Source organism: Haliotis rubra, unplaced genomic scaffold (genome assembly GCF_003918875.1).
Source record: "Haliotis rubra isolate DU_JTF1 unplaced genomic scaffold, ASM391887v1 Scf71, whole genome shotgun sequence".
NCBI classification, from domain to species: Eukaryota; Metazoa; Mollusca; class Gastropoda; order Lepetellida; family Haliotidae; genus Haliotis; species Haliotis rubra.
The window spans coordinates 1,359,889-1,382,712 of NW_025767424.1; the positions used below are offsets into that span (position 1 = coordinate 1,359,889).

Genomic DNA, 22,824 nt, shown 5'->3' on the forward strand with positions numbered 1-22,824 from the left:
ACAAAGCTCTCGCAAGCCAAAGATCTCGTAACTTTTCTCTGATTATTCCTACCTAATATACTGTAACACTGACTTATGATAGTCGTAGCGCTACGAGAACTTTGTGAAACGGGGCCCTGACACCAAAGAACGTTGGTTCCAAAACCAGGTTTGCCCTGTTGTTTCTTGGTTTGTCAGAACCACTCTCTTACTCCTGGGATTTACCAATGGTGCAAACATCCAGGTCCTGCATTACTTCAGGCTTTCCTTCCACATAATGGACAGGTCTTAACTAGCATGCCTTAAGCTGTTCTAAACCCAACTCCCTCAAAAGTTCAGTGTGTTGTCACTTTAGCACATTGTGAAATACATTTCTTAAAATTTGAAAGTATGCATGGTGTCACACATCTAGGTGAGGTGAGGTGAAACTGGGTTTTATGTTGTGCTTGAGAATATTTCGCTCATATGACGACGTGCATGCGTGTGTATGTGTATGTGTGGCTGCTTGTACTAGCCCAGAGTTAAGCTGGTTTTATAGTGCTAGCCCACTGAGATACCATGCCGCAGTGAAGCATGAATATCTAAGCCCACTCAGACACATATATACTGACTGGATCCCCGACCAGTCCTTGTTTGTACCCATTAATGCCGAGTGCCATGACAGGGACCATGAAAGTACCATATTTTAACATCTTTTGGTATGACGAGGGGGACTGAACCAGCGACTTGAGCTTTGGTTTTCAGGGCGGGCGCTCTTACCACTACACCACCGAGGCGGTCATCATCACATTTAGGACATAAAAAATGCAGTTAAGATTTACTAACAGGTGGTTGGATCAAATCAATGCCATGATTTGCAAAATGGTTGATTGGTGCCATGAAAACCATTTTTATGGTTACACATGTATCAAGTGCATACGGTTAGCTTAAAGTGGCTGTTTGGCTAAAGATGTGTTAACATGTCATTATTTATCCAGTTTTAAATGGATACAATTTCAAATTATATATCTACATTTTCTTTAGACAGTACTTGCAAGCACTAGTCTAGGAATCTGGTATATAATAGCCATTTGCAAGAAAACCAATATTAGTACCATGTCAGGAATGTCAGGTCCTTCAAAGACATCAACAGCTAGTTTAGCTATTTACATTTTTTTTTATTTCAGCCTGCAATTATTACAGTTTAGCGTTTGCCACCGACCATAGGTTTAGATTTGGGCATGTTCTTAGAAGCCTTGGTTTGTTTTCCTCCCTTGGGTGCAGCAGGCTGAAAGTAAAGAATGGAATTGGATAAAATGTTATTACAATTAGAACATAAATCAGCCCCTCCATGTAAGAAAGATTGAAATTAGCACCAGACTACTTTCACTAATAAGGTATCCTTAAGGCTAGTACAATTTCAAACATTTTGAATGGTACTGATATATGTTACAGATTTTCAGGCTATGGAATGCTAATGGCATAATAATTGTTCATAGAAAACCTGTTTAGGCATTTCTTCAGAGGACTTTCATGTGATGTAATTTTGGATAGAGCTTTAATTAAAGACTTTCTGCAAGTACAATAAGCATTTCAATTTCTGATAATTATAATATACTTTGGTAGTGTATTTTCCCCCCGATACTTTTTGCATTATTTGGTGAAGAAACAAAACAGGTTTAACCCAGAAGTGAAAACAGGCATTATTCTTAAAGCTAACAGAACAAAATTACAGATCTGAGGTAAACCTGACAATATACCAAAACCATGATGACTAATTACCAAACATTCCAAATGATTTAAAGCTACCAAACATTCCAAAATGATTTAATAGCTGCATTTTTTTTACTCAATACCGTAAATTCATGAGTCAATACTCTATTGATAGGTAATTACAAAGGTGCATAAAATATTTTATTTTTAATTTGCATACAGGAGAGACGTTTGTCAGTCACAGTAAATATAGTACACAAAACAGAGCATCTGCTTACTCTATCTCAGAAACAAACATTTCCAAACAGGAGAATAAACCATGCTGCAATCTAATATTGTACACCCCATTGTCATACTAATATGTATTTACTAGGTTTTATTTCTTCTACACCATACAAAGGGAAATATGCCTACACTCTTTACTATTAACAGAAAATTATCCTCATTTTCATCAAACTGAAGATCACTCTGGGTTCACCTCACATGACACAAAACTGCCCCTGATCACAATACATTACCTAATATCAAAAGTATTTTGAAAATTGTGTGTGCATACCACTTTGAAAAGGCATATTCATATCTTTTTGACAAATGAGCATTATGTGCATAGCAGCTGAATACAGGACATGTTTTTTCCTAATGAATTATGTTCATCTTGAGACAATTTACCTTGGAAGCCTTCTTCTGACTGTCCTTTGTCTTCTGCTTCTCCTTGTATGCCCTGGGAAGAATAAGGCCATGAGATTCACAGAATGGAACATATTACTAAACAACTGGGTTATCTTAGTACCGATAGCTGGAACAAACTGGGCCAACTTCATTTACAAAATGAGATGTTAAACCATACACGACTGTTAGCTTTGCGAATAACAAAGGATACCTATAGCTCATTCAAAAATATTCAAGACACTATGTTTTATGATAATCTTATTTTCTTTTAAGTGTCAATCTTGTCATTCTAAAAATATTGAAAATGGTTGTCAAGATGCATATGGGAAAACCATTTTTAAAACATCTATGACAATTTGCAAAGGTGTCACTGACCAATAGTGTTGCTATCATATTTTCTTGGGTAAAAGCTGCCAAAGGTCCTTATCACAAAAAGCATAATCTATCATGTAATAGTCAAACTAATACATTATGACGTGTGTTATGGAGACACCCTGCTACATAGTTGTGCTTTTCTTAAATATATAAAACAAAAAGTGCACTGTACGCTTGAAAATGTTATAATGTCAAATTATCTGTTCAACATTACCTGATGGCCTGCTCTCTCTGTGCCTTCCTGACCTCAGGCTTCTGGTTCCTCTTGGCCATGATGTCATTGAGGGTGGCACCAGTGATGGCTCGCTGGAACTTGGCGGTCTTTCGGGTCCTCTTCTTGGAAACCTCTTCTGTCTGACCCTTCTTGTGCTTTCTCCTGTACAGCACTGTCCAGTTGATCTCACGAGGGTTGCGCTTCATGTTGTGGGAACGTTCACATTTCTTGTTAAGAAACTGGAACACCTGGCAGAACAAATTTGATCCTTTCTGATTATTATTATTTTCCAAAATGTTTAAATTTCAACTGAGTGGGTAAGATATTTTACTGCTTTCTGCAACACATCACAGATCACAAAATACATGATGTACAAGCTTTACACTGAAAGGTAATCTAAACTAATTGAAACTTATTTTGTTATATATTAAATTTTAAAAATTGCATTCAATATAGTTATGTATACCTAAGCATTAACATCTCTTTTCTGTTGGTCTTGTTATCAGTAAAATACGAACATGTCAGTTACAAACCAACTAACGACACAAGAGTTATCAAATGTGTAAATTGCCTTCAGATCTAAACCATTCACAGGGTTTTACGCAAAGCGCAAATGTGAGTCCAGTAGGCACAAATGAATAAAAGGGGTACAGAAAAATAATTCACTGCATCCAGAGGGACGCACAGTATTATTCATTGTACCAAAACCACATCTATCACTTTGTAAGGATTTGGTTGTTTCTTTCCGAGCATTTACGTGCATCATTTCATCAATCAGTCAATGTGATCAATGATTCATTCTGGGGTCGAAGGAATTATCAAAACATACAGTTCTTTACATCGTTACTTTACGGGACCCTCATTGCCTTCAAGGGCCATTTAAACTATAATAACATGTTTGTGAGTCGGGGTAAAACCCTGCATTCACCTTTGATAACATCCAATTCCACCTTTCCTTTTAACATTATAGAGTTATGGCGGAAAGAGTTCCTTCCGTTCCCCCATATTATGTTTGTAAGATTACCGTGCCTGGGGTCCTTATCATACAACGTGGTTCAACACTGTATATTGTAATTAATTTTTGGGATTTCAGTTATTATTGTGTATTCTGTAGTAATTGTTGTATTAGGTTTTGTAAATAATTTTAGTATATACATTAATTAATACATATTGTTTGGTATGGGGGAACGGGAGGAACTCTTACACACGTAATGATAAATGTCTGGATACAATAAGGGAATCTAAAAACGTCTACACTACGACATTGTATTCACTCAAGCAATTGTACAGTTCGAATATCTACCCAGTGACGTGTTGTGAAGTACAGATATTTAATTCATTCCTTCAAGAAAACACTGACAGTTCACGTTCCCGACTAGGTATCATGTTGGGTGTCACTCTTCTTGTGATGTTACTTCTCAAACTGCCAGTCAAAATAAATTTAGTCTGCAGATTGTTCCTATAAACATAACATGCTTACTTTCTTCTACGTGTTTAATAACAGTCGCCGTTCAGGAGAAATAGCTAGCTTATGTTAACCAAATCATTCGGAATGTTTTCCAAATATATCCAGCGGCCCCTATCCAGCTAAAAGCACCTCGATAAACACATGTAGAGGTAATATCAAATGTAAATACCCTGCCATCAGCCTTGACCATTTTCTTCCCATGGCCTGGGTATATTTTGTATCCACTGTACGAACAGAGTTCGATCCTGGAAGAAAAATAAAGCACATATGAGATTCAAAGGGATATATACTGGTGGTAAGTTACGTTTTTATTATGATTTATCGATAGATATATGAGGGATTGCTTGGATAAAGAAGGCATGTAGCCAGATAGGCTTACTTCATGATTGCAACCGGAAAAGGAAAGGCTCATTTGCGTTTCGGAGTAAATATTGGTAGTTATTTTTCACATTTCTGAAAGATATATACCATCCACATACACACGTGTCACATGCTATATAGACCAATATATATATGATAACATAGGCAAATATTACGTTCTAAAATATTTAAAATAAATGTTTGATCCTATCTATTCACTGCGTTCCTGCTCAGCGGGAACATTTCAAAATGGCGGACGAAGGTAACTTCGCTGAATGTAAACAATAAAACCCATGTATTAATGATTGCAGTTGGATACTTACCAAATGACATTTCTTTGGATGAAGGAATAACGCATATGTCAATACATCCGATATTTATGAATGCCATCAAAAACAGAGCTAGAGTTAAATACTGCTTTAGTCGTGTGTTGCCAATGTAAATATGTGCCCGTCACTGGCATGAGATGTCCCTTACGGCGGCACGCGATGACTTCTAGCACCTGATGTACGTCCGTATCTAAATGATTACTGGAGTGGTATAATGTTACATGGAACTTACAACATGTCACACAAATACTTTATTGTTTAACTTCTCAAATTCGTCTCCACACATGTAGGCTTGAGACGCCTTTCACCGATGTAAGCTACACCGAGTCCGGTTAGAAGCGATGTGCCTCGGTCTCTGCTCTCTGCTGCATCTGAATGGGATCAATAGATCAGCTTAAGTGACTTGTTACATGCTATTATTAGTTATCATTATGTTTTATTTAACACCATACTCGGCAATATTACAGCTGCACGAGAGCGGTCTGTATGATGGGAACCTCTAATATCTGGGTAGTTACTTTTATCGGATTATGAACGGCCACTGACATTTCATATTTTATGTACATTTTCAATTGACAGATTTATAATCTTCATTTCTGTCCTATGTAATGTGACCTATAGTCACTAATTGTTTAATAGGAGAATGGAAATTGAAGTGACTCTATTATTGTGATATTGCTCTTTAAGGTATATCGTCATATGAGTGAAATATTCTCAAGCACGACGTTAAACCCAATTTCACCTCACCTTTAAGGTATATGCTGTAACACACTTCCAGATATGTGTCATGTGTATGATATTGCATTCCCAACAAGAATGGTTTATTTTTTTTAACTCAGCAATATTCCTGATGTATGACAGCAATCTGTAATAAATCTAGACCTCTTGATCCTGTTAGTTGTCTCTTATCACAAGCTTTGTTGCTGAAGACCAATTCTTACCCGGATGTTCACAAGTCTGCCCAACAAGTGGTTTGACGCTGACAGATGGAGGACAGTTTCAAAATTTGATACTTCAGTGACCAAAATGATGTTTGTTCATCATTTCATGAACACCTTGTATCATCATTATTTGGTATTGCAAATTGTTATTATTATTGTATATTATATGTTAATAATATACAAAAAGTAATATACAAAATTTGTATATCGCCCTGTATGATTTAGAAACTAAAACACTCTGAGGCTTTACAGAAAGAGTCACAGATGCTACTGAATGTAGGCTGATTTAAAGAGATGAGTTTCATGCCCTTCTTATAAATGTCATGAGATGATGAGTTTCTCAGGGTAGATGGTAGATCATACCACAGTATTACTGCAGTCTTGTTGAAGAATCTGTGTTGAGCTCTTTTGAGTATAAGACAGTTTGTGTTTTGGCCCATCGTCTTTATTACAAATATATGTTACAGAAATCCTCTAATTTTGTTGAATTAGTAACAACTGTTTGACTTATATACTGTCAAACTTGGAGTAACCACAATCTTGTTCCATCTTATCATGTTAATATATTTCAGATGATGAAGGTGGTGTTCTGGACTTCACTGATTATGGATTAAAGAAATTTGACATACCGGAGGGTTTACATCCCAGTGGACTAATTCTTGATCAAAACAGCATCTCAAAAATAGAAAATATAGACCACTTGCAGGACTTACAACAGGTAATAAGAAATGGGCTTCAAAGTATGTCAATCACTATTTCCCTTTTGATCGTTATCAAGTTGGAATGAATCTAATATCTATGATGTTCAGTGTTATTGTTCACGTCAGTATTTGTGTGATATGGGTCAGACTACTGGATTATTGCTGAAACGAGACAGTTTAGGACTGCTTTTGACGATTTTCTTTGAATTTGCACTGGGACATCCAAACTGTAGGAGAAAATATTCTTTATAGCTAAAACACATGGAATTATCATGAAACGGCCCTCCTATTTATCAGAAATTTGCGGGCCGCTGCAAATGATATTTGACCGCTCAACCTTAACGACGGGCCACTATCAGTTCTCTTGTCAAGTGACGTCATAGTGGGTGCGTCGGTTCATTGGACATTGGCTTTGGACTGGCAGATATTCTGGGTCAAACAAGTCAAAGCAACCCCAATTCCCGCTTTAAATAGCGGTAATATTGGCTTTCTTGCTGGTGCTTACCTTAACAATTGCACTATTAACGTTGTTGATGGACCAAAACCGAAAACTGACATAGTTTGACATGTTGCAGACTATGGTCTTGTTAAAGGCCAAGGTCGGAATATCGTCACTTTCTGTTGTGACGTCACTTGAATTGTTCGATGACGTAATTGCATTCGGGCAGTCAACCCCGTCAGAAGTTGGTTTTGAGTAAACTTACAGTCAAATTCCTTCATTGTTTCCTTTTTCTTTTCAACACAAATTCCATGTATTTTAGCAATAATAACGGTAATGCTATTTTTGAGGGCATTATCATTTGCAGAAGCCCTCGGTCTTTTTCAACTGCCCTCCTTCGGGCAGTTAATGGAAGACCGCGGGCTTCTGCAAATGATAATGCCCTCAAAAATAGCATTACCGTTATAATAGTACATGATCCTCATCCCCCTTGCAATTACTCTTCTTGAGGCAAGATGTAATTGACTCTTTAGTTCCCCAAATTTTGTAGGTTTAAAATGCTTTGTCTCTTTAGCCAGGTGCCAACCATATATAACAGTTTGTCTGGGTTGCTGCTTTCCACTGTTCACAATTAAAGAAAGTCTGTGGTCTGATATTTGAATGTAGGGACCAATTAAAGCTGTTGCTTGTAATTTTAGGGTGATGACATAGACACCCTGACTTTCTTGTCTATTTCAGATATAGCTATCGCTTCCAAAATTTTCTGTTGATCATCCAACCAATATGTTTTGTGAAAAGTATTCAAAGGTATAGTATGTTGTTCTGTTCACATTCTCCAGCTGTCCTTAGCATCCAATCACCTGGTTAGGATGGTGGGGGTGTCGTCCTTCATCCAGCTCACTGTACTGCGGCTCTCCAACAACAGCATTGTCAACATTGAAGGTAAACGCTATCAAAATCTCAACAGCTGTTACAACTGATGATTATTATCTACAGCATTGTGAATGATGTCCACAGCATTCAAAGATGAATAAACAAGATTATTTTCTGCAACACTTATTTTGGGAAAGGCATAGGCATCTTTTAGCTTGCCTCATGACACTTTTGTGCTATCTTAAAATGGCATATTCCTATGATAGCTTGAAGTTCTAAAAGGTATTTGAAGAACATCATTTATTCTATAAAGAGGAGCGGTTGAGTAGCCTAGTGGTTAAAGCGTTCGCTCGTGACGCCGAAGACCCGGGTTCAATTCCCCACATGGGTACAATGTGTGAAGCCCATTTCTGGTGTCCCCCGCAATGATATTGCTTGAATATTGCTAAAGAGCGGCGTAAAACCATACTCACTCACTCACTATTCTATAAAGGGTGATATGCACATGGTTGATGATTAATGTTTCATATGTTTTAGGACTCACAGACCTAGTATACCTGTCTTGGCTGGATCTCAGTGGCAACAGTATAAAGGTACAACAATACAGTGAGACCTTGTTAAACCAGACAGTGACTTTATCTCAGAAATCATAAAGGTTTATAAAGTTTAGATAAAAGAATCAATATTTCAAAGTAACATCTGTTAAATTCTATACAAGTAAACATTTCTAGATATAAATGTCTGATGGGAATATGTCCAGATTGATGAGGTTCAGTCTGTCAGGGTTTTGCTTTACATGTTCCACAAGAGAAAATGGGTATTTTTGTTAGCCTCTACTTTGTAGCCTGAGTCTTGTCAATTTCTTTTCAGCCCAGTAAGATTTTCCAATAAAAGTTCATGCATCAACACTAGCATCAACTGAAAATCATGTCAAGAGACAAGTTTGTCCATGTTTGCACATGTTGGATTTTAAAAATCTTTTTGCAAACTTTTGAAAAACTTGGAAGTGTCAACCAAATTGTGAGTCTTCATGTTCAACATGTTTCCAGCTGCTAACATGCTTGAAGTTTAGTCACAATTTCAAGGAGAATGAATTTGCATCCATTGTTACCTTAGACTTTGGGTAGTGTTTTGATATTAAATAAATGATTTGTTTAAATTTCAGGTTATTGAGAATTTGAAGAATAACGTCAAGCTGCGCCATCTGGACTTGTCTGACAACAATGTTGCTGTCATCGGGCCCTTATCTTCCCTGTCTATTCTCAAGGTAACTACCTGTGTACTTCATGTGTGCTGTAATTGTTAATCAATGCGATGCTAAGAGCACATGAGATGGACAGTCAAACACTATTGTCTCGAAATTTGATGTGTCAAATTTATGGTTGCCTTGAAGTACAAGCTTGGTCCTTGGAAATCCTGTATTAAGTCATCATTTTGTCGTTGTGTGTAACCCCTGGATATTGATGTTAGTCCCTAGAACTTTGACACTATGGCTAATAGGGGTGAAACGGTATACCGAGGTATTAGTAGAACCGCGGTATTTTGCCTTCAGTTCGGTATACCGTAATGCAATCCCAAAAATCGGTGTTTTTGTACCGTCATTTTAATTACTTTTTAAACCTTTTCTAAAATGTCTAGAAATCGAACCATTTTGTCAAAATCTATACGTTTCTTTTCTGCATTATTATCATATCTCATATACCGAACCGAAACGGACCGAACCGAAGGTCTTGTACCGCAATACGTACCGTACCGTGGTATGAGCATACTGTTTCACCCCTAATGGCTAATCCCCTTGACATGCTTAATTTCAAACTCTGACTATCCATGTGTTTGTAATGTTAAATTTTCCTTACCCTGCTTATTGCTTATCTCCATTCGCCTTTCAAGTGGAAACTTGAATCCCTTTCAATTCCTTGAAGCGATCGTAATATCACTCACCCACAAGTAGCCTCCCTTTCCTGCCAAAACGGTCCCACGTAACCTGAGCCCAGCTCTCATCACTCTCTCCTTCATATCCCAATTTATGGCATCATCGTAAACGTTGCCACAAAGAAATATCGTTAAGGCAATGACTGATTGTAATTGTGCCATTAGGATTTTAACTGTGCCAAACACAAGGGATGTGATTGCTATTGTCAGACTTGTGTTATGACTAGTATTACATCAAACCTTCACTTATGTAAGAATGATTCATTTGGCTAAATGTAGTAACTGAACTGAGGGGATTCAATACATTCAATTAAGAATTGCACATGTCTTCTTTTATAGACATTTTATTCTACTATATTTCTTATGACATCTTTTTATTTTTCTATTTGTAGACTCTTTTGCTTCATGGTAATATCCTTTCAAGTCTGAAGCCGGTTCCTACTTGTGTTCCACCATCAGTCAGAGTTCTCTCCCTTGAGAGCAATGAACTGTGTGACCTCAATGAGGTAAGAATTCTTCAGATATGAATAAGGATAGACAGAGTCAGCTGCCATACAACAGCACTAGTCTGTATTTTAGGACTTGCTGCTCTATCCAGTAACGTGTACATAAATAATAAATAAGAACAATATTTGAATGATTGTCAGTAGTCTGATTGTGTATTTGGGATTCTACTGTGACCTTTTAGAATCCTTCTCTCAGCAGTCAAATCTGATTTTGCTGATGTCCACAGCATGAAAGTAGTATTTTTATTACCTACGAGGGCGAAAATGTCGAGGTTCATATTTTTCACACTGTGCCTTAGGGCAAAATATCACTTTGTCACGGTGACGTGACGTCCTGAACAGTGCTATGATATCACTTTTCTTCTATGACGTTGTGTTCTACATGCGGAGACGGCAGGTAGCCAGCCTATGTTTGAAAGTAGATCTTGGTTTATTTTCCTCAATTTGACGACTTTGGTAATAAATAAAATATTATATTTGTGCTCATATCATACAATGTTTACGACACTCTGTCTAAATATTGGTATATCTCTCGCTCGTGAATTACCAACATTTAGGCACCTGTGTCGTAAACATAGAATAACATGGGTACTGATATAATATCCTCTATTAAAGTACCTCTGTCAAAAAACCTTTCATGTTTAAATTGTTATCATAAACATACTGAAATCAGATATTGCAGTCCTTGAGTTATTTAAAGTAAGTGTTGGAATGTACTTTAGACAGAGTATGATCTGATGAACAACTATTTTGAAGTTTGAAATACCTCATTAACAACACAGATGCACATCACATACTATGTTGCCATGTCTACAATATCACAATATTTGCACAACACATGTGTGGAAACTTAAATTTACTTTTATTGCTGCATGATCTTCTTTTTGAATAGGGGTAGCCTAATGGTTAAAGTGTCCGCTCATCACGCTTAAGACCCGGGTTTGATTCACCACATGGGTACAAAGTGTGAAGCCCATTTCGGGTGTCTCTTTAGCAATGTTGCTGGAATATTGCTAAAAGCAACGTAAAACTTGACTCACTCACTTACTCAGTCTTTTTAAAAATAACAGGTAACATGTAATCTTATGGTCTCATCTTGAAGTAATTTCACTATTGACGTAAATTATTCACTTGAGTTTGAGAAAGCAAAACAAAGGTGCATTAGGGGTTAACATAATTGATTCCTTAATTTGACCATTCTAAATACTGAAATATTAGTTTCACACTATGCTGCATCATTATTTCCATCAAGCCGTTAATGAGTTTACATTAACAGGGATGAGATTGTAGTTTGCCTGATATTTAGGCATTTTAGACCTTTAAAACTGGCTCAGAAATGACAATATCATGAACACAGCAACCATTAAAAAACTTTAAATCTGCTGAAGCACATTCATACAATTGTCAACGGATTTAGACTATTCACAATAATGACCCTTGGCCTTATGAAATTCCCGGAATTCCGCGTATCCGCGGAAAATTCTCATCCCTGCATTTATTTTGTTATTGTCTCATGCAATATATACCAACTGGGTTTTCAACAAAAGTTTAAACGTTTGGTTTTGAATAAAATTTACAGGTCTTTATCAATGTTTGATATGTCTTAATTGAAAACACACATTCCTAATTGTTGCTCAGTTATCAACCATTAGTTGCCAGCCCAAGATCAACAACTCAACAGTATATGATTTTAAGATTTATTGAAAACTCCAAAATGTCAAGAACATTCACACATGTAGACTCAATACATTTTTAATTGTGTTTACGTATGTTTACATCACCACTGATGAATGTACCAATGTTTACGTATGTTTACATCACCACTGATGAATGTACCAGTGTTTACGTATGTTTACATCACCACTGATGAATGTACCAATGTTTACGTATGTTTACATCACCACTGATGAATGTACCAGTGTTGACGTATGTTTACTTCACCACTGATGAATGTACCAATGTTTACGTATGTTTACATCACCACTGATGAATGTACCAGTGTTGATGTATGTTTACATCACCACTGATGAATGTACCACTGTTGACGTATGTTTACTTCACCACTGATGAATGAACCAGTGTTGACGTATGTTTACTTCACCACTGATGAATGTACCAGTGTTGACGTATGTTTACATCACCACTGATGAATGTACCACTGTTGACGTATGTTTACATCACCACTGATGAATGTACCAGTGTTGACGTATGTTTACTTCACCACTGATGAATGTACCAGTGTTGACGTATGTTTACATCACCACTAATGAATGTACCAATGTTTACTCCACCTAAGATAACTAACAATGTTTATTCCCCAGGTGTGCTACCTGGCCAGCCTCCCCGACCTGGATCAGCTGTCTCTGGCCAACAACCCCTGTGTCCTCATGACTGCGCTGACACAATATCCTTCTATACAAGCTACATATGATCTACAGTACCATATTTAATTACTTGGCCTCACGGGGTGGTGGGATAGCCTAGTGGTGTGGTTAAGCGTGTGCTCGTCATGTTGCAGACCCGGGTTTGATTCCCCACATGGGTACAATGTGTGAAATCCATTTCTGGTGTTCCCTGTCGTGATATTGCTTGAATATTGCTACATGTGACATAAATCCGCTCACTCACTCACTCACTCACTCACTCACTCACTCACTCACTCACTCTCACTCACTCACTCACTCACTCACTCACTCACTCACTCACTCACTCACTCACTCACTCACTCACTCACTCACTCACTCACTCACTCACTCACTCACTCACTCACTCACTCACTCTTTGGTTGAAATAGGTCCTCCGAAAGCTATGTTTATTGTACAAGGGGAATTAACTACACAAATGAATCAGGTGTGTAGTAATAGTGGCTTGGCTGATTGCAAGTCATCGTCACTGACAGTGGAACCAGTGGCAGTCAACATCAGCCTCCCATATGGACACATAAATACACAGTTGTGATAAGAATGTATCCTGACAACATCATTGTATCTTCCTGAGAAGTTTTGAAGATTTATAGAGGTAGTGAACAAGTTGTTTTTGCTTGTGAAAATGTCATCCTAAATATGATAAGCCAAACGTTTTCAATGTTTGAAGATGCTTTTGCACCACAGGGGTCACTTTCTTGGGCAGTGTTTGCTCATAGGCCTTATGAACTAAAAAAGCACTGTAGAAAAAGAGACAGGGTACATTACATGCTAATATATACGTATATATGATAATTTGATATTTATGGGTTTGTTAGGTGGTCACAATATTTTGAAAATAAAGTTGTAACCGTTGTCGGCATGCATTGAAGAATTTCCTTGACAGAGACTACAGGATTTGATTATCGGCCATATGTGGTCAACTGGTGTCCGACGCTGCGCTTTGCTGGACGGCTTCGTCGTGTCTGAGAGGGAGAAGTAGGTGTTGTTACTGTGGTTGTCATCCTCTTTTTCAAACCTTTTGGGGCAAGGGTCCCCGATGGCCTTAATAATGCAGGTGGCTCCGCAGAATTCTGCCCCTTGATTGTGCCAGAATCTGCTGGACTATGCCTGTAGTCATGGCTTCCATGAATGTGATAAATACCCATGATTTCACTCTGGGCTTTCAACACACAATTTATAAGATTATATGCTGTGATGGCTGCATGAACAACATCACATGTCATGCATATTATCAAAGTCCTTTAAAAATATCATGTAATTAGTTACAAGGTTTAAGACTTCTGATATTGGTTAATGGTAAAGTTATAGAATAGGCTCCCCTTCTTCACAGCTTCAGAAACAGGTAATAGTACGAAATTGATGTTCAGAATAGATTTTTATGCAGTACAAATTACACAGAAGTATGGTCCATACATCTTTAGCTTTTGAAGCTGTAATGTATACAAGAAGGATTGTTTTAGATGAAGATGGTAAATACTAAGGCTGTAACGATTCACTCGCATATTCGGTGAATCGAACCGTAGCCCTTCATGAATTCAATTCGTTATTCGTCGTCACCAGAACCGAATATAAACAAATATTTACGATTTTTTTAAGGGAGCATGTTTTACTTGAACCCTTTTGTCCTTTCCAAAGTGAGATATGCAAGAATGGAACATGTACTAGTATTGCAGTAGTGCAAGTCATGTTTGCCAAGACTGCACATGGTACTGTCGATTATAACTATTACATACCAAATTTGAGTGTCATGAGATCACTGGTTATTGCTGTGACAAATTAACACTGTCAACATATCCATTCCATACTGTACATCAATCACTTAACTACAATATTGTATTCATGAATAATTATTCCTATTCGTTATCCAATATTCATGATACGCATCATATTTGCCACATAGTGTATTCATTGCAGCCCTAGAAATACCTGCTAAATTTGCATAGATCTTTTTGAACACAATGATGTTGAATACTTTGTCTTCCTTTATAGAGACCTTGTACATATTGTATTATCAGAATGCAGGGTGTTTATAGTAACGCATACAAATTGTATTGCCAGACTGCAGGGGGAGTGGTTGTACTGCCAGGGTAAGGGTCGTCACTTCCACCTTGGGGAACATCTACAGCTTGTGACGTATCTGCCACCGCCTGTCCCCTCACCACCTCAGACAAGGTAGGCAGTACTTGAAACCCAGGGATTTACTGAAACAATATGTCCTTAATTGTAGAATATCAATGCTAGTTGTAAATGAAGACTTAATTGAGTCAGTGAGTGAGTGAGTTTAGTTTTACGCCGCACTCAGCAATATTCCAGCTATATGGCGGCGGTCTGTAAATAATTGAGTCTGGACCAGACAATGCAGTGATCAACAGCATGAGCATCGATCTGCGCAATTGTGAATCGATGATATGTGTCAACCAACCCATCGAGCCTGACCACCCGATCCCGTTAGTCGCCTCTTACGACAAGCATGGGTTACTGAAGGTTCATTCTAACCTTCACGGGTGACTTAATTGAGGATTCGATGGGTACAGTGTGTGATTTGGCTGATAGTGGATTGCCTCGATTGTTGTTCATTCTGTCAACCACTCTCAGTCCAACTAAGAGACAAACCTATGTTTGTAGTGTCAGTGTTGATATATCAGATTTCTATATTTGGAACCAAGGACTTTGGTTCTTCAATGTCCAGATAGAATTAGGAGGAATCAAATCAACAGGCTGTTCAGATTTTATCCATTCTACTTTGACTGAAGTATTCTTTTGAAACATTGATTTTCACAATATATAGGTATCTTCAAACAATCTGAAAAGAGTCACAGGCAGTGATACATGTTAAGATTATAGCTTGACTTAAACATTTCACTCACTTTCATACCCCTGAGATATTTTACAAGTGCTTCACCAAGAGTTACCTCCCATGCATAGAACACATCTTTATCAGCAATTGTTTGTTCCATTGTAAATTTCAAGCATAATATGTGAGCATTATGTAGTATTTGGATGTTAAAGGAGTGAGTGACACATCACATTAACACAGGACATCTTGTCTTGAAACTTGGTACAGCCTGAAAATATGGATCAATACATTGAGTATCCATCATGTATAGTACCAACATGCATTGATACATCATGTATAGTACCAACATGCATTGATACATCATGTATAGTACCAACATGCATTGATACATCATGTATAGTACCAACAGGCATTGATACATCATGTATAGTACCAACATGCATTGATACATCATGTATAGTACCAACATGCATTGATACGTTATGGATCAAACATGCCTTCATGTATAGTACCAACATGCATTGATACGTCAATGAATCGTGACATCTCTAACCCTGCTATTGGTACAGAATAGTTTGAATACTCAGGAAACTTCACCTGAAGAGATTGACTCGGTGGTCTTATGGACAGAGCATCTTCCAGGAAGCACAGTCCTCATGTAGAAACAACAAACCCATGAAGATCTGGGTTAGAATTGATCTTCAGTAACCCATGCTTGTCGTAAGAGGCGAATAACAGGATCGGGTGGTCAGGCTTGCTGACTTGATTGACACATGTCATCGTATCCACATTGCGTAGATCAATGCTCATATTGTTGATCACTGGATTGTCTGATCATGTATAGACTGGGGCCATAAAGCTGAAGTATTATAAATTAAACAAACAAGGGAATAGACAAACAAACAAACAAACAGACTTTGTTTTTAAGACAAAAACGACTGTTACATAACTTACAATACCCAAATTTTTGAAGAATGGTATATGCTGCTACATAAATTGTTCCGTGAACTTATGAGTATGAAATGCAGGTTTAACCAGATGAAATCAATGCTGTTTTGCCAAAGAGCTGTTTCAGCACCAGGTCACAATGTGCATGATGAATGACCTTGTTTATGATGTATAGAGTGTCTTATGCTGTTAACCACATGTTGTAAAGTCCATGTTTGAATAACTTACACACTACTGTGAATATTGCTTGAAAGTGCCAGATGTGGCATAAAACAGCATTTGCTCACTCATTGCAATTCTGATTAAAATCCTGCAACTTGCAATAATTATATATCTTCTTTCAGTAATTAGTACCATGATTGCAACTCAAAAAGAAACTTTTCTCATGTAAAGATAATGCTTTTCTCTCCAGATATAAACTTATCCACGATTAAGCATGTCTAGGTACAATCATGTTTTTTCATTCTATACAGGGGCGTTTGGGTAGCCTAATGGTTAAAGTGTTGGCTCGTCACGCCAAAGACCTGGGTTTGATTCCCCACATGGGTACAATGTGTGAAGCCCATTTCTGGTGTCCCCCGCCATGATATTGCTGGAATATTGCTGAAATAAAATGACATAAAAAAAGTGTGAGCTGGTGACTGTCAAAAATCAGGGTTTGAAGAAATATAGACATCATGATCAGGACAAATCATGCTGACCCTCATGTACCATTACGCCTGATGTTTGACTTGTATTGCACCAACAAATTAGTTCCTTAGTCCCTGTAATCCCGTAGTGTCTTTGTTGACATGATCCCCATTGCTGTATCACTAGGGACAGGTCGACAGGGTATCTCGGTAGTGATGGCCAGCCTCTCCCTGATCTGGGGCAATGCTGCTTCATGGTGGAGTCCCGGAACCACATTATATTCCTTACTGCCTAGCCCGAGATGATAAAGCCCTAAATGAAGCAAGTCTAGATTTCCTCATGTCTGAATTTCCCATCTCACTGGGGCTCCTTTTCAGTTTTAATGGGTTTATGCGTCGCTATCAAAATTATATATATTCAGAGACTAAGCGTTAGTCTATGGCAACGTGTGTGGCTGTACTTATGCTGTAATATCCTTCAGTAATGGGAGATATGGCCTCCTGCCATCTGGGTGAGGGGCTGTCTGTGTGTCTGGGGTTTGACCGTGTAGGGTATACAAATTTACACATAGTGTAGTTTATGGCTGTGTTTGTACTGTAATACCCTTGTGATGTATGGATTGGGAAGTGTGTTCTGTCTTTGGTGTGTCTAGAGTTGTCTGTATTGTCTAGGGTTGTCTGTTGTGTCTGAAGTTGTTGTGTCTGGAGTTCTCTGTTGTGTCAATGGTTGTCGGTTGTGTCTGAGGTCTGTTGTGTCTGAGGTTGTGTCTGGAGTTCTCTGTTGTGTCTGAGGTTCTCTGTTGTGTCAATGGTTGTCGGTTGTGACTATGGTTGTCGGTTGTGTCTGAGGTTGTGTCTAGGGTTGTCTTGTGTCTGAGGTTGTGTCTAGGGTTGTCTGGAGTTCTCTGTTGTGTCTGAGGTTGTGTCTATGGTTGTCTGTTGTATCTGAGGTTATGTCAAGGGTTGTCTGTTGTATCTGAGGTTGGGCCTGGGGTTGTCTGTTGTGTCTGAGGTTGTCTGTTGTGTCTGAGGTTGTGTCTAGGGTTGTATCTTGTATCTGAGATTGGGCCTGGGGTTGTCTGCTGTGCCTGAGGTTGTCTGCTGTGTCTAGGGTTTTCTGTTGTATCTGAGGTTGTCTGTTGTGTCAGTGGTTGATGTGTCTACGCTTGTCTGTTGTGTCTGATGTTGTGTCTGGAGTTCTCTGTTGTGTTTGAGGTTGTTGTGTCTGGAGTTGTCTTTTGTGTCTGAGGTTCTCTGTTGTGTCAGTGGTTGTTGTGTCTGAGGTTGTGTGTGGAGTTCTCTGTTAGGTCTTAGGTTGTGTCTGGAGTTGTCTTGGTTCTGAGGTTGTTGTGTCTGGAGTTGTCGTGTCTGAGGTTGTTGTGTCTGGAGTTGTCTGTTGTGTCTGAGGTTCTCTGTTGTGTCAATGGTTGTTGTGTCTGAGGTTGTGTCTAGGGTTTTCTGTTGTGTCTGGGGTTGTCTGTTGTGTCTGAGGTTGTGTGTGGAGTTCTCTGTTTTGTCTGGAGTTCTTCGTTTTGTCTGGAGATCTCTGTTCTGTCTGAGGTTGTGTCTGAAGATCTCTGTTGTGTCTGAAGTTGTATCTTGAGCTCTCTGTTGTGCCTGAGGTTTTATCGGGAGATCTCTGTTATGTCTGAGGTTGTTGTGTCTGGAGCTCTATCTTGTGTCTGAGGTTTTCTGTTGTGACTATGGTTGTCTGTTGTGTCTGAGGTTGTGACTATGGTTGTCTGTTGTGTCTGTGGTTGTCTGTTGTGTCTGAGGTTGTGTGTGGAGTTCTCTGTTTTGTCTGGAGTTGTGTCTGGAGATCTCTGTTGTGTCTGAAGTTGTATCTTGAGCTCTCTGTTGTGTGAGGTTTTATCTGGAGATCTCTGTTATGTCTGAGGTTGTTGTGTCTGGAGCTCTATCTTGTGTCTGAGGTTTTCTGTTGTGACTATGGTTGTCTGTTGTGTCTGTGGTTGTGTCTGGAGTTGTCTTTTGTGTCTGAGGTTCTCTGTTGTGTCAATGGTTGTTGTATCTGAGGTTGTGTCAAGGGTTGTCTGTTGTGTCTAGGGTTGTCTGTTGTGTCTGAGGTTGTGTCTAGGGTTGTCTGTTGTGTCTAGGGTTGTGTCTAGGGTTATCTACCGTGTCTAGGGTTGTCTGTTGTCTTTAGGGTTGTCTGTTGTGTTTAGGGTTGTCTGTTTCTGAGGTTGTGTGTGGAGTTCTCTGTTGTGTCTGAAGTTGTATCTGTAGCTCTCTGTTGTGTCTGAGGTTGTGTCTGGAGCTCTCTGTTGTGTCTGAGGTTTTATCTGGAGATCTCTGTTATGTCTGAGGTTGTTGTGTCTGGAGCTCTATCTTGTGTCTGAGGTTTTCTGTTGTGACTATGGTTGTCTGTTGTGTCTGAGGTTGTGACTATGGTTGTCTGTTGTGTCTGTGTGGGTGTCTGTTGTGTCTGAGGTTGTGTGTGGAGTTCTCTGTTTTGTCTGGAGTTGTGTCTGGAGATCTCTGTTGTGTCTGAAGTTGTATCTTGAGCTCTCTGTTGTGTGAGGTTTTATCTGGAGATCTCTGTTATGTCTGAGGTTGTTGTGTCTGGAGATCTATCTTGTGTCTGAGGTTTTCTGTTGTGACTATGGTTGTCTGTTGTGTCTGTGGTTGTGTCTGGAGTTGTCTGTTGTTCTGTGTCTGAGGTTCTCTGTTGTGTCAATGGTTGTTGTATCTGAGGTTGTGTCTAGGGTTGTCTGTTGTGTCTAGGGTTGTCTGTTGTGTCTAGGGTTGTGTCTAGGGTTATCTACCGTGTCTAGGGTTGTCTGTTGTGTTTAGGGTTGTCTGTTGTGTTTAGGGTTGTCTGTTTCTGAGGTTGTGTGTGGAGTTCTCTGTTGTGTCTGAAGTTGTATCTGTAGCTCTCTGTTGTGTCTGAGGTTGTGTCTGGAGATCTCTGTTATGTCTTAGGTTGTGTCTGGAGTTCTCTTTGGGTGTCTGAGGTTGTTGTGTCTGGAGTTTTTTCTTGTGTCTGAGGTTTTGTCTGGAGTTGTCTGTTGTGTCTGAGGTTGTGTCTGGAGATCTCTGTTATGTCTTAGGTTGTGTCTGGAGTTCTCTGTTGTGTCTGAGGTTGTTGTGTCTGGAGTTCTTTCTTGTGTCTGGGGTTTTGTCTGGAGTTCTATCTTGTGTCTGAGGTTGTGTCTGGAGTTCTTTGTTATGTCTTAGGTTGTGTCTAGGGTTGTCTGTTGTGTCTGAGGTTGTTGTGTCTGGAGTTCTTTCTTTTGTCTGAGGTTTTGTCTGGAGTTCTCTGTTGTGTCTGAGGTTGTTGTGTCTGGAGTTCTTTCTTTTGTCTGAGGTTGTGTCTGGAGTTCTCTCTTGTGTCTGAGGTTGTGTCTGGAGTTCTTTGTTATGTCTGAGGTTGTGTCTAGGGTTGTCTGTTGTGTCTGAGGTTGTTGTGTCTGGAGTTCTTTCTTTTGTCTGAGGTTTTGTCTGGAGTTCTCTGTTGTGTCTGAGGTTGTTGTGTCTGGAGTTCTTTCTTTTGTCTGAGGTTGTGTCTGGAGTTCTCTCTTGTGTCCGGGGTTGTGTGTTGTGTTGTCTTAAGTTACAGTCTTTCCTTTCAGCAGTCCTTATCGAACTGCGTTAATTTGTCCCTCAAACCTCAGACCTAAACATTTGTCTGAGACATCCCAAACCCTATAATCATGATTTCCTGTCCACACGATTGTGATGAAATTGAGTGAAAAGCTTAGCATGCTGACTCAATATTAAAGCATACTTTGTGTGCAGGAGTGCTGTTTCACTTTATCACTCTGTTTTCTATTTATTGAACTGATTCAAGAATATAGATAACTGATCCTTAGAAAACATAACCTTTGTTGCATCATAACCATAAACCCTGCTTGTGGCTGTCCACACAGCTATATAATAAATGGTTTTGAGGGAGATAGTATTCCCCAGACAAGAGAATATGTGACAAGAGAAGGGTGATGGGTGGGGGGGGGGTGGTGAAGGAGGAAACCACAACTTCTGTGTGTGCTAAAGTAAAGAAAACAGTACTCTGAATTATTTCTTGTGGTGCTAGATTATTGATTCTATTGGGCTTATCTTGTCCACAAAGTCGTACATAAATTCAGTGTTACTTTTGTAATGTTCTTAATTTTATTGTGTTTGAGGGGATTTAGCTGGGCCTACTAAGAGGCCAATATTCTGCCCTAAATCTGAAGCAAGTGTCATAATAAAATCACCAAATCGTAATAAGAATTTGACGAGTCTTGACATTATGGTAATAACAAATGTTATTGTTTTCACTGGTAAATTGTATTTTACTGATACCAGTACAGATATACAAACAGGGTGTTAATACTTCATTTTACACATTTTCATTGAATAAAATATAAAATAACCACAAATTAAGAAAATATGGACTTTTTGTTATAAAATGCCAATCCTGAACAATTTTGAGTGCCAAATGCACTTTCAAGTCTTAGATAAATATATTTATAAGTGTTACTGTCTTACAAACATGATTAAGTACGCATTCACAAGAACATCAATTGAACCAGGGAGATAGCTGATGTTTTTGTTCAAAGCAAATACACAGTGTTTACGCCAGTTCTCCTTTATGTATAGCCAAATGTTTATATCAGTATTTATCATGTTTATGTAAGCAGGAGTGTCAGTATTATATATAATGCTGACCAGAGACTGTTTACTGTTTACTGTTTACCACTGCTATGAGAAACCTTGAAAGCTAAACATTATGCTACGTCTATTCAGCGATCTCATCATTCAGCAACTTTATGACTATTCGGATTAACGCTATTTGAAATCATGTTTTGATGTCCTATTCAAGCCTGGACATGAAATGCTTCCTTTGTGTAGAAAGCCTAATACCTCAAAAATGAGGTCTTTAGGTTAAAGGAAATTCTAACTGTGTCGCGCATGATGTGAAGAAAATAAGGAAAGGATATTATTTCAGGGATCAAATCTTCCTTCCATCACCTTCCTTGTCCGTGCTGTAGGTTTTTTGTCAAATACAATGTACTCGAGAGACTGATTAGTAATTTAGTGACATTGAGTTGACACACAAGGTAGTGGTATATTAAGCTTTGTTAAGGCTCACATGACGGAAGAAATGGTATTAAAGGACAAATTACACCTACAGGCAGTGTGTCCTGTTGGAAAAATAGGTGGGGCTGAGAAAGATCATTTTGTTTCTCCACTGTACATGATTTACCAATGTTAGGACTTGCATTTTGTATTTATTTGTTTTTAGCAATGTTGGCCTAAAATTAAAGATGGTTGAAAAAATAAAGTAAAAATGTTTAACTTCCAGATTAGTTAAAATACTGATGAACACTGAAAACCACACACATCATACCATGACTGAAGAAAGAATTTAAAAGAATTAAAGTTTTGGAATTTTTGTTAAAATAAAGATGTTTATATCAGTACATATTATTTGTCTGTTCCATTCCTTCTAATTTCTTTTTTATTATGTCTAACAGTTCTGTAAACCAGTTATTAAATGTAAAGCCAAAGGTTACAAAAAGTTACTCTGTTTGATCAAGCGTTTT

General features: G+C 38.4%; 2 protein-coding genes across 2 annotated transcripts; one reads left to right on the forward strand and one right to left on the reverse strand.

Annotated features, from left to right (window-relative positions):
- Positions 1 to 1,115: 1,115 nt before the first annotated feature.
- Positions 1,116 to 4,824, reverse strand: LOC124259136 (60S ribosomal protein L24-like). Its single transcript, XM_046693231.1, has 5 exons — positions 4,777 to 4,824; positions 4,567 to 4,642; positions 2,930 to 3,177; positions 2,341 to 2,392; positions 1,116 to 1,246 (listed from the first exon to the last, which is right to left on the reverse strand). The coding sequence occupies exons 1-5, from the start codon at positions 4,779 to 4,781 to the stop codon at positions 1,163 to 1,165; spliced, it is 465 nt and encodes a 154-aa protein (XP_046549187.1). The 5' UTR covers positions 4,782 to 4,824; the 3' UTR covers positions 1,116 to 1,162.
- A 182-nt stretch (positions 4,825 to 5,006) lies between these two features.
- Positions 5,007 to 17,083, forward strand: LOC124259125 (centrosomal protein of 97 kDa-like). Its single transcript, XM_046693219.1, has 9 exons — positions 5,007 to 5,019; positions 6,600 to 6,745; positions 8,007 to 8,109; positions 8,578 to 8,633; positions 9,206 to 9,307; positions 10,365 to 10,478; positions 12,800 to 12,915; positions 14,963 to 15,076; positions 17,062 to 17,083. The coding sequence occupies exons 1-9, from the start codon at positions 5,007 to 5,009 to the stop codon at positions 17,081 to 17,083; spliced, it is 786 nt and encodes a 261-aa protein (XP_046549175.1).
- Positions 17,084 to 22,824: the final 5,741 nt, after the last annotated feature.

Excerpts from the sequence above, each read along its gene's own strand:
- LOC124259136 (XM_046693231.1), bottom strand. Across the intron at positions 3,178-4,566 it reads TGGTCAAGGCTGATGGCAGG|GTGTTCCAGTTTCTTAACAA; the intron begins GTATTTACATTT and ends TTGTTCTGCCAG. Across the intron at positions 1,247-2,340 it reads GTCAGAAGAAGGCTTCCAAG|CCTGCTGCACCCAAGGGAGG; the intron begins GTAAATTGTCTC and ends CTTTACTTTCAG.
- LOC124259125 (XM_046693219.1), top strand. Across the intron at positions 8,634-9,205 it reads TCAGTGGCAACAGTATAAAG|GTTATTGAGAATTTGAAGAA; the intron begins GTACAACAATAC and ends TTTAAATTTCAG. Across the intron at positions 10,479-12,799 it reads AACTGTGTGACCTCAATGAG|GTGTGCTACCTGGCCAGCCT; the intron begins GTAAGAATTCTT and ends TTTATTCCCCAG.